A 12,487-nucleotide genomic window follows, 5' to 3' on the forward strand; every position below is an offset into this window, starting at 1 on the left:
ATGATTGGTTTGCACTTCCTTCTTCCTCGGTATATGTTGAAGCAAAATGTCATTTCCCAGTTAGCTGATTTATTTCATTTCTTGGCTTTCTTTTGTTTAGGGTTGTGTAAGAAAAATATTTCTAACATTCGTCAGTGTTCGTATGTCCATTCTAAAAGGGTGTGTGAAACAAGAGAAATTGTGAGACGTGTAACCTGTGGAATAAACTACTCCGGAAAACCATTCCCTCAACAAGTATCTTAGAGCTTTCAGTGCTGTCTTCTGTTTGAGTCTTCATTTGGATAGGTGCTTTCTAATTATTTTAATAGCTTTGCATAGAAATTACTGAAGTCTTAGAAAAAGACAATTAAAACTTACAGATCAAATCTTACAGTACTAGTTCTGCATGTATTTTAGTCAGTCACTGTAATTATGCCTTTTGGTTACTCATGTCTTTGAAAGGTATATTGTGAATTACAAACAACTTGAAGGCGGCTAATGCTTTGTTGTCTTGCACAGTTTTCTTGCTGTGCCAGAAGCAATTGAATAACTCATACTGTAACTGGAAAAACTTCCCTGGTTTTTTCTTTTTTTTTTTCCCTCCAGATTCTAAGGTACAGATTTTACATTTTGTGGACTGCTGAGAAGAAAGAGTGCCTGACTTGGAAGCCTGCTTTAAAATGTCTTCCAGTTTATGAACTCACGTCTTTTTTCCTCCTCCCCAACTTCCCTTCTGTTTTGCAGCCATAGACCTTTTGTATGGGGGTATATACTGCTTTATGTGTCAAGATTACATATACGACAAAGACATGGAACAAATTGCCAAAGAAGAACAACGAAAAGCTTGGAAATTACAAGGTTTGGTTTTCCTGCCTGAATTTCTTGTTTCTGTTTTTAATCATACCTGTCCCTCCCATTTGTCAATGGCAAAAAAACAGTAAGGGGAGGCAAGAGCTCTTTAGAGATAGTAGTGCAGGCCTTGGGAGAGAGAGATGTCTAGCTGTTACTTTCCAGGAGTTAGACTGTTAGTTTAACATGTGCGTCACACCAATTGTAGCAAAAATATTTTATTTTTAATTGTAAAAAAATATAAAAATAATCTAACATGAATCCTGCAAAGCTTGCATAATATCAGAGTCATATCTGTATTAGGTAGAAAATGTAACAGTCTGCTCCTTTAGGCTAATCTAGGTGATATAGGCAATAAATCTGTTCCCCTCACATGAAATGCCACCCTTGTGTGTGATGATTTTTTTTTTTTTTTAATAGAACGTGCCAGCTTACTTACACACCTGTGCTTTCATGGTACACGCACAGTATCTATGTAGAAATATTTACACACAAATATATGTACACACATTTGTTTTATTCAGTTTGCTTTCCCTAATTTTTTCTTTTTTAGCTTTCACCCCAACAGTGGTTTCTCACTACCAGTGTACAATGACAGGTAAGAGGCGTGGGCTGGCGACGCACTTCACTAACAAGCGTCCCTTTGCTGATTATCCTGCCATTTTAGACATGAATCACAGTTAAGAATGCCAGTTTTATCGTGCAAATTGTTTTCCTCTTGTTTGGATATGTTCCAATGATTGAATAATTACAGCAGACTTAATTTCATATGCCCTTTCCTTGATAGAACTACTCCAAAACAAACCTTTTCTCCTTTTTTTGGAAAGGAAGTAGCATTCACCTTTAACTGAGTAGTTTTTAAGCATCCGTTATAAAAGCTTGTCATCTTCCATTTCCAGTGGCCTCTAGGGGGTCTGTTTTCTTAAAGTGGGAAAGTCTATATTTGAAGACAGATGTCTTCTGTCTAGTAATGTCTCTTACTGAATCCATGGCATCCTGTTTCAATGTGACAGCCTTAGTCAGGGCTGATATGACTTCAAACCATTCTTAACCTCATTTCCAATTTTAAAAATAGCAGCTAACATCGTATTAACTAGAGCTTTATCAAAAGTATAGCTGCTTTTACGTAGTTCCTACTACAGAACCCATTCTACTTCCTGCTTATTCCCCATTTTGAGGGAGTTGAGTCAGAGGAAAGGAGGATAGTGAGATTGCCAGTGAGTCCTAGAACAAGAAAATAGAGCTTAAAATGCTTTAGCACAAAGCACTGGTTTTCAAAGCAAGACAAAATGGAAACATGTTTTTAAATCTTTCATTTAGGCTATGCACCTCTTCTGAAAACTCCTTCAAACCCTTCTAAACCGTGTTGTTTTGCGCACCAAATTAATCAACTACAACAACATAACACTTCTTCATGATGCTGTTGAAGAGGAAGGCCCCCCAGTTCCTTACTTTTGAATATGTAAATTCAAAGAACAATTTCTTAATTATGTTGTCCTTAGCAAATGATAATTTTGTGCCTTCTGGACTGAGATGCACCAGTTTGTCCTCCAGTGGACATCAGGCTGCTATAGCTTATATTCTAGGGTAATTACAGCTACAAGATTGTTCATCCTGGACCACAAAGTTGTGCGGTGAAGGGAAGAATCACTGAGAGGAACTGCCAGGCAGAAAATCTTCTCTGTACTGGTTAGCTGACTAATGAATGGCATATTAAATATGTATATATGAATGCATATTTATATGAATATGCACGTTGCATCTTCTGTCCCTGGAGAACAAATCTGTAATGACCAATGAAGATATAAAATGAAGGAATCAACAACAATACACTTTAAATTACTGAAGTACACAGTATAGACACTTTTTCTTTAAAGTCATGGCATAGGATCTTTTATTTTATGGCTTTTCATGGTGAAACCATGTGTGTTTCCCTGGATATTTATCTAAGGAATTAGAAGGGGAGATACATGGGAGAAATAATGGAGAATTGTCTTCTTTTTTCCTTCTTTCTCCACTGCTTCAATCCCTTCCCTCCTTCCCATAGTGACTCATGTTATCTGAAAGATTATAAAGGGGGAGGGAACCCTTCTTCCTCCAAACTGAATGTCAAGATTAGTACAAACCCCAAACTCAGTGTCTTGTTTTATATTTCTACCACAGAGTTAGTTTACCTCAGATAGTGTTGCCAACTTAAAGAACTTAAGAAGTGAATCCAGTCTGCAAAAACTGAGATTGGCTTAAAAATTGAAGTGTCCATGTTGTATATTTTCAAACTTCTATCCACAGTGCTTGAAGGGTATTAGTATATACTTTAATAGATGCTCACATAACAACATGATGCCTGGAGAAAAAACTTTAAGAAAAACCCCAAATATCATGAGATTCATTTCATACTCTTGTAACATTAACACTTAGTGTGATGAGTTTCCATGTCCAGCTGTAGTTCAGAGTTATATCATATAACCCTGAACAAGTTGCAACTCTACCATTTTTTTTCTCTGGTATTCAATATTCTTTAATAATGAGGGAGTTGGGAATACACAGAGCCCTTCATTCTAGTTAATGTTTGGATTTTTGGGAGGGGAAAAAGGGCGATTTGCTGAAGTACAGCAAAGTAAACAATCTATATTAATGATTACTTGCAAAATTGTGACTTATAAACTAGAGCCTTCATTGCCTTTTCCTTCACTCAATCCATATGTCCCTGATAAAGTCTCTGAATGACAATTTATGTATTTGACCTAATAAAATTAATTCTTGGATGGAGATTTCACATGCTGACTTGATTCTCTGGCTATTTTGTAGCATCATTTTTAAAATGATGAATTTTCACTCTTAGGACGCTACTTTCCTTTTATTGTAAATGGTAACCTGTGCATGTTTTGCAAATCTTTATTTAAGGTAGTTTATATTGGAGTTTTTGGCATGTTTATGGGTGTTATTAAACCTTTTATTAAACCTTTTTCCTTCTTTGTTTTTTTGTTGTTGTTGTTTGGTGGGTTTTTTTGGTTGTGTTTTGTTTTTTGTTTTTTTTTTTTTAAATTTTAAACGCTGAACCATTCCTAATACTCCGAACCATTCCTAATAAATGGTTCTGTCTTCTTTCCAAATTTTGAAGAGTAATAAAACCTCAATATTCTTGTTAAATTATATAGCTGGAACAGAACATTAATTTCTGTCTCGGACTTAACTTGTGCTCTTTCCAATGAAAGGCTTCTGTAAGAAAGTTTTCTGTCTGTTTTGCTCAGTATTTCTTGTGGCATTAACTGTACATGGTTTTCTGTTTGGTTTCATTTCTTTTTAATTGAACAATATTTGTTTCACCCAGAATCCTGCAAAGTAATCCAGTCTGTCATGTTTAACTTTACTTGAAGAGTTGCTCTTGTGAAATGCTTTGGTCCGCATCCTCTATAAGCATTTAAGCTATATAATTATATATGGATATATATAAATATATATGAATAGTCCCACTGGCATGTGGAACTATTGCATGCCTGAAGTTGAGCGCACATGTGTTTCCAGGTGTGAATTTTGTTATATTTGATTTAAACCAGGATTTAAACATATCCAAGTTGTTTGTGTGTTTATTATGAGATTTCATCCCGTTGTCAGACTATACTAACTGTGTTTGGCCGTGTTTAAACTACAGTGAACCCAAATGCAAGAGTTCAAGTTTACAGCTGGCCAGTGCAATAGCTGGTACTAACACAGTGTTGAAAATTATTTTGGGCTTTTTTATAAACCAATTTATATAAATTGCTAAGGGAGTATTACAAATATGAAAAGGGTTGCTGGAGTAATCTAATATAAAACTTGTTGCAAGCCAATGTTCTGTCGTTATGTGAACTGTCCATATGTGCGTCTCTTAAAGTTGCTTCATTCGTTTGCCTATGCATACTGTATAGTGTATTCAAAGCATTGCAGCTGTTTTATTTCATCAATCTGTTACACAGTAATTAGTTTCCTTTTCTGTTTTCCTGGGTGTGTAGCTTGATGCTGAACCTTGGATAAAGGAAAGGGACTATGTGATTCTGGTATTCTTTCTTATGCTTCTTGCATAATCTATTGTTGAATCAAATAAAGTGAGAGATGGGTGCATCTATGTAAATAAGAAATTTCTAGTCCTCAAGAATCTGAAAATGAGACCTTTTACTACTAGAACCTGGAGGGTCAGTCGTAACTATGAATTGAACATTTTTGGGTGGGCAGCTTCTGACAAGCATAGCTATTTCTGAAAATGAAGATCAAAGAGCTATTCAAATTTAATGTATATTATGCAGAATGTGTAAGCCTCTAGCTATATTTTCTACTCTCCTTCTTTTCATATGTATGATTTATAATTTATTTTCTGTAGCGCAGCACTGTTTCTGCTCCATGCATTCTGTGAAAAATAACTCTTAATTGAATTTAATCCTCAGTTTTAGAATAGATTGCTTGTCATCTTATTATTCTTTATTTTTAATGCCAAGATGCTTTTGTGACTCACTGTAATTGACCTTGCATGGTAATTTCTCTGTGCTACATAGAATGCTGCAGCACTACTTAGCTGGTCAGCACATGAGTCTTCACTGTTGTGTTTTTCTTGTATCAGATTTACACTGAACACAACTCTGTGCATACTTCAGATCTATTCTCTGTACCACTTACCTGACTCATTTCTACTGTGCTTTCCTTTGAACAAAAGAAATGTATTGGAAATACAGTGTTGATGTTCAAAGAGAATAATGGCAGATTTTAGCTGCAGCTCATGAGAAAGGGTAGTTAAGTATTTGGAAAGTTTTGGTTGGTTGGTGGGGGGAGGGTTGTGTTTAAACCTACCACTAATTGCATTTTTAGGTAATGTTAGATATGTCAGTAAAGTGAATCTCAAGTATTAGAACTTGCTAATATCCAGTTCTACATCAATGGTTATAAGGAGAGGTCATGCTCTATAATGGTATATCCTAAGACATGTAGTAGCTGTTTAGTATAACAAATTACTAAATTCTGCTGTTCATCTGTAAAGATTAAGCCTGTATCTGTCCATTAAGTTGGGTCAGTTTTGATTTACTTAACAACTTGTCAAAGTTTGGTGATGAGATTTCTTGGTTATCCTGTATCTTCTCCTAAAATCATATGGTGGTTCTGTCATTGGACCTCCTCTGAGCACAAAGGAATGCATTTTTGAGTAATGGTGGATTTATTCTTGTGCTGGAATTTCTTTTTAACTAAAAGGAGGATTGTAATCCAATAATGGAAAAATGATTTGGACTAGGTATTCTTTATAAATAAAGAAGTGCTTTTCTTTTCTTCTTTTAGTTCTTATTTGTTGGAACATTGGTTGATATCTTTCTGAACAATATTTGAGGGGGGAGGGATAAAAAGAAATCAGTCTCTTGTAGTTGTACATAGATTGAATCTAACTTAATGGACAGCACGTTGAAAATTTTTACTTGAACAGTTTTTAATCCTTTTACTAAATAACTTCCGGAAACTTTCTTTTCGTCTGCTTAGGCATTGGAGAGAAGTATTCAACATGGGAGCCAACCAAACGAGAGTTAGAATTGCTACGACACAACCCCAAGCGGAGAAAAATAACCACAAACTGCACCATAGGTAAGTTCTAGAAATCCTTTCTGAAGCTGATTCTCAGCCACTTGTATGTTCAAAATTCTGTGTTGTTTTTCCATAAATATTTTTACCCTGAGGTAGTTGTAGTGAATTTCCTTAACCGTTAGGATAACAAAGTAAGTTTATTTTACACTACCTTTTTCTCACTGTAGAAGAATATCTGCTCTGTCACTTCAGGTACTGATGATGATTCATCTGTGTAACTGCTATAAAACAGAACTTTTTTTTTGACAATATGCATTTAAAGACTTTAGCAGAAATCAGTGATGTTATTGCAACTCAGTCTTCGTCAGAGATCCCATGCAGGTGTATGAAGGAAAATCCTGTAGTTGAGATGTATCCTTAACTATAGCAGTCTATTGGTAAATCTGTTTTTAGCAGACAGAGTAAGCACAGTGATGTCTTTCTGCTTCATGTTCTAAAGGCTAAATGGGGTCTCTTCAATTTCATATTGACTCTGACAAGATGCAGTTTGTTCTCCAGTGTGTGTCAAATAGCAGTTTTGAAATGCATATCAAATGTTTAATGTTTAGGGTTCAGTAGTCTAGAGCAAAGAACTCTCTGAAACGCGGGCATACCTACTTACGGCTGGAGAGTATTTGGGTAAGGGTGATGAAAATGAACAGCATTTTCCAGTTTTTTTCTGCTGTCTTTAGGTTGGGGGAGTAGGGGGTTAAAACCAGCTTCCTGACAAACTCTAATGAAGATTATTGGGCATTTTCCGATACTGTTAAATGCACAGTAACATTTTAATGGTGAAGGTACAAGGTTGGAGATGTAGCTATAGACATTGGAAGTAGGAGCCTGTTTAAAAAGTTTTTTTCCTAATTTTTAAGCCACTTACTGTTTTATGAGAATGTGTCACGCTTTCAGCACATTTGCTTTTGTCAAAATACACTGAAGATAATTGCTAAAACTTTCTAATGTCATGTTTCTAATACAGTAAGTCATATTTAATCCAAAATATGTGTATTTTTATTTGGAAAAATGGACTGGGAAGCTCAGAATAAATTTTAGTAAGTTGAAAATGCTTATAGAATGGTAATTCTAAAGAAGGGACCTATGCATTTGCAATAGTGGAACAGGAAAAAAGACAGTTGGAAAAACATCTGGACTTTCAAGCAGCCTAGGAAAAAATAACTAGGCAAAGATTGCTTGCATCATGTTCACACTGAGATTTTGTGTTTTATGAAACTCCAGTATATTTTGTAAAGACTGTTACAAATTACTTAAGATAATAGAACTGCACAGGGCAAAAAAAAAAAAGTTTGATAGAATTCTGAAGGTGAATGTGACCTTTCTGAAGAATTGAAGCACATTTCTGTGTTTCTCTTTACAATCTGAAGGAACACTATGCCTACCCTTAAAGGATTTTAAAATTTTCAGTCTGTTTTAAAAGGACAAGTCTGGTTGCATGAAATCTCATACAATGCTGCATGGGTGGGGGAGCGCTCATGAAACACAGGGGATAAGGGAAATGACTGATCTCTTTACTTCTGCAGGCATGCTTTTAATAATTTCTCCTACTGAGCCCTGGAGCTGTCTATGTGCTGAGATTTAGAAAGAGAAAAAAATCAAAGCACCCAAGAGACATAATGCAGTTTGGGGCTACAGTTAAAAGCAAAAGACTAGCTTGCTTTCACAAAAATACATTGGGGGTTTAGCTGAAGGAAGAAAAGACCTGCCATTGTCCTTGAGCCTTTTCTCTCCATCTAACCTGCTGCTAAATATATATCTGCTTCAGAGTCTTTTTCCCTTCACTTTCCTCACATTGACTTGTCTGTTTGCAGTTTCAGATCAGTGAAGAGCCTATATGCAGACTGAAATGCTGCAATTATCTGGACATTCCCATTTCTCTCTTTTTTTCTAATGCTCAATTCTTTTGACATCAAGTTTTTATCAATCCCATAGCAGATATTAGTGAATCCAGTTTATCTTCTGAGGTAGGTGAATGGCTCAGAGAATAGGCATAATGTCCAGTTTTATTGGTTCTGAAAATGAAGATTATGTTGATAACCATCTATAAGCATTGCACATCTGTTGATCAATTCTGTTTACAAAAGTGTCTGTTAAAGCATAACCAGCTGCCTTTTGTGTATAAAATGCTCTCTGCAAAGCTATTTTAAGAGGAATGCCAGGGGGTTTTGCTGCTTTCTGTCTTACCTCCAGAGATGCACTGATTTCAGTTGGGAGACGGCATGTTTAACTGCTCTGTGATGACCTTCTGAAATGGTTATTGTGCCAATGCCCGTTTCAGCATTTGTGTAAGACAGGTGTATTAGTATTATAACTAAAGTAAGTGGGACAATACTCTGGAATCCGGACAGGCATGGCCTTGAAAGGATATACTTAACTTGTATGTGAAGGGCTTGCATATGATTTTTAGCCCTAATAATAAAATACATTAAAATTGATGTTATTTATATCTAGAACACACTTAGATGGTAAAATATGTTTTGTTGTAGTTTCCTGTTACACTTACATTATTTACATGACACTCATTTAGGTGAATGTTTTACTCTATGGCAGAACCCTTGTTGTATATAAAGGGATTTTTTTTATTCCAGATTTGTAGCAATCTCATGATGCTTCTCAAACAGCTGGATGTGCCTGCTATTTTTTCTGAGCTGTTTGAACTTTTATACAGCTGCAGGATCCTTTGTCTTTCATTGGCACCATAAATTAAATCTGAAGAACACTCAGTCATGAAATGAATATGTTATAATGGAGGATTGAATTGGTGGTTCATTAGAGGAAATACTGTGCAAAACTCCTAGCTTTTGATTTAGCGAAATTAAAGGATGCGACTTATGCAACAATTTGAAATCCATTAATGAAGGAACTTCTTGTTCACATCCTCAAAAAAAAAAAAACTAAAACAACCCGAAAAAACCAAAAAACTCAACAGAAAAACCAACTTAACAAAACGCCATAAATTTTGCTTGGTTCTCTTTTAAAACGGTGTGTGTTTCCATCTCATAGATATTTTTCTAGCTTGTAAGACGAGTAGGTAACTTTGCTTGAATCACTATTTTACCATTGAGCAAATTGCTCTTCAGATGAAAACTTGTGTCGGGCACTGCTACAGGCTATAGAAACTCTGCTGATTCCTGCCTTTTGGGATATAAACAAAGGGCTGTTCCCAGTGTTGCACATAAGCATCTCCAAAGTGACTTAGAATACACTGTTAACCAAGTGGAAATGTTGAGCTATCTACATGCAAGAAGCCATGATGAAAAATCCTCACATAGTCTGGATTTTATATGGGGCATTTCATATTCTGATGTCCCAACAGACTTGAAATGTTGGTGGAGTTTCTGTATTTCAAGACATTCAAGAAGACTGTATCGTCTACTCAGACCATAAACTCAGACTATTGCTCTTTGATACCAGTATGAGCTCAAGACATTCTCAGACCTTGTGTGCCCCAGATGCTATAGCATGCTGCCTTTTTCATTGTGCTGGCACAGTTGTTTTCAGGTGAACTAAATGAGGCTGAAGGGATGGCATATTGTGGGGAATGCAGAGGGTGAGTGGAAAGTAGAAATTTCCTAAGTTAGTGTACGTTGTTCTCAGCAGCCTAGTTCTCAGTCGTGGCCTAGACTATTTAATTCATAGAGTATTTCTATTCATAGAAATGCTCATCTTGATTTTCGGTTGAAGCTGGTGTTTCAGGCATTCTATAAACACCAAAACTTTTAAATAGAAAATCCGGTAAGACTTAAACTTAACAATTATTAAATTAGATTCTAACAGTGTAAAAGGAAAATCTAATTTTTCAGCTTCTTCTTGTCTGTGAAGAGGCTGCCCTCAGCAAGTGAGGGTAATGACCATGCTGCAAGTTCACAAGCAAATTTTTTTATTAAGGGGTTGGACTAAAAGAGAAAGTGATACAGTATCTTTTGGGAACTATTTTCCGAAGCTCATCTTGCTCTGCTATTGTTAATACCCCCAGCAGATCAGTTCTCCTGAGTACGTGAAGTATTAGCTTGGGATCAGCTGGTCTCTGATTAGCATATGAAGTGACTTTGTGGCTAAAGATTGGTATATTAACAATGGGAAGAATTAGACTCCCAAGGCACATGGATAATTAGCAGGAGCCACCTGGGATTCCCATTTGCAGTGTTGCAAAAAGGCAGAGGGGATAGCCTTTACAGGAGACTGAGCAAATCCTTTTCAGAAAGAATGATGAGGTGTGGGGGAGGTGGCAAAAACAATAGCTACATGGGAGTAGCAGGTGGTTTTTGCAGCTGTGCAATGCTAAGCAGTGTGATGTGACAAAGAGCAGCATGAGTGGAATAAATATTGCAGCAGAGCTCCCATGTAAAGGTGGCAAGGGAAGAAGAACAGCGGCCTGGAAAATATTCCTGGTTCTCTAGACAAAACTACCAGGAGCTTTTTCTGCTTCTGTAGAAGTAGCGGTAACTTGAAGGTGTTGAAGACTACATTAGTACTTGGAAGTTTTTTTGTGAATGTACCAGCTTTCTGGTGTACTTTTTCTAGTTTGAATGCTACTTAAGGTAGCTCAAATGGAAAAGTGGAATGAAAAACATTGTTTGGTACGACACCAAATTTTTAGCTGTAACTTAAGTTTAAAAGTTATTGATATTAAAGCTGTAATACTTTTATATTTGAAATCATGACCACACAAAGTGCACCTTGAATAGAAGTCTCTCTGATTCTTAAATTTTTTTAGACTACTGTGTAATGAAGGAAAGGAAAACTACCTTTAAGACTGCTCAGGTGAATGTTTTCTTTGTGACTATTTTTTTCATCTAACTTCATCTAACATTAGAATGGTTATCTGTTTCCTAAAAGGTTGGATTAGTAAAATCAAAAAGTGCTACCCTTCTATCAGGGAGATCCTCCTGTTCCTGTTTTACCTTTTCATGAGCTCTGACCATTGGACTGAGTTGTGTAGTATTTTTCCTAGGTCTAAAATTGATAAACCTGATAGTAACAATAAATAAAAAACCCTTTTCTTCTCAAAGCTCTCAGGGGATTTTAAGAAAAATTAGAGGGGCATGAATCTTTTAAGAATTCTAAAACATAAGCTGTGATTTACTTGCTGAGGTTTGTAGAGATCTGCTTTCAGAAAGTCGTCTTAGACTCTCTGCAAAAGACATTTCAAAAAGAAATTCCAGTTTTGATGTTTCAGTAGTCTTTTTGTGTATTGATTATTGTCTGAGAGCATGTTACCTAGTTTTCAAAGCTAGTGCCAGAAAGCAATTTGCATCACTGCTGTAATGTCACTTTGTATGGTTTATCTTCACAGCAGTCATTGATTGAGTTATCTATGATTTAATTGCTCCCGAGTAAGCTTAGGGACCAACCACATTATCACTGAAGTCCCTGCAGTGTTTACCTGCTTGGAGTGAGCAAACTTTTGTTATAGAAACTTTTCTTATAGAAAAGTAAGTCATCTTACCTTCACATTTGAAGAGTTTACTAATTAACAGTACTTCTTCAGAATGCTTATTTGGTCCCAGGCTAGCTTCACTGAGGAATGAGGGGGTTTTTCTGCTCTTACTATCTTAATATTTGATTGAATTTTAGGCCCTCTTTCAGAAAGGACATAAGCTGATGTTTTTCAGTATGTGAGTTGTCCTGTTTATGTTTTCATTTCATGTCAGGGTTTTGCAAGCGTGTACTCTTTAATGAGCATTAAGAGAATGAAACTCTAAAAAGCATTTCTGATGAAAGCAGTAAGACTTTATTATCTTTCCCTCTCTCCTCCCTCCGTGTTGATGCTATGCTTTAAGCAAAAGAACTAGCAGTATACTTCTCTCTAATACCTGCTAAGGGTGAAAACATATGCTACAACTGAGGTAGACAGCTTTCCATCAGGGGACAATCCTTTTTTTTCTTTTCACCCTTGTGTACACTTCCCCTTAATTCCAGCCACATGGTCCCACCCTCTCCTGGGCATTCACTCTCGTGCTGTCAAGCAGAGTCTGTTCAGTTCATTAACCTGGCAGAAAACATTGTGCTTTTTGGTGGTGGTGGTTTTGCAAGAGCAATATTGTCCTGTGTTACCGCACTCAAC

The 12,487-nt window shown here is 36.2% G+C and overlaps 1 protein-coding gene across 2 annotated transcripts in view; it reads left to right on the top strand.

Annotated features, from left to right (window-relative positions):
* Window positions 1–722: 722 nt before the first annotated feature.
* Window positions 723–12,487, top strand: part of LOC104078820 (ubiquitin carboxyl-terminal hydrolase 22) — a 57,068-nt gene continuing 45,303 nt past the window's right edge. The window contains exons 1-3 of one of the 2 annotated variants that reach the window (XM_009580607.1): window positions 723–837; window positions 1,382–1,426; window positions 6,325–6,426. In XM_009580607.1, coding sequence (XP_009578902.1) covers window positions 759–837; window positions 1,382–1,426; window positions 6,325–6,426 — 226 coding nt within the window. In that variant the 5' untranslated portion in view covers window positions 723–758. The remainder of the gene's footprint in view (window positions 838–1,381; window positions 1,427–6,324; window positions 6,427–12,487) is intronic. The other variant, XM_009580608.1, reaches the window with a different exon arrangement.

The sequence above is a fragment of the Fulmarus glacialis genome, unplaced genomic scaffold (assembly GCF_000690835.1).
Source record: "Fulmarus glacialis isolate BGI_N327 unplaced genomic scaffold, ASM69083v1 scaffold10926, whole genome shotgun sequence".
Classification (NCBI taxonomy): Eukaryota; Metazoa; Chordata; class Aves; order Procellariiformes; family Procellariidae; genus Fulmarus; species Fulmarus glacialis.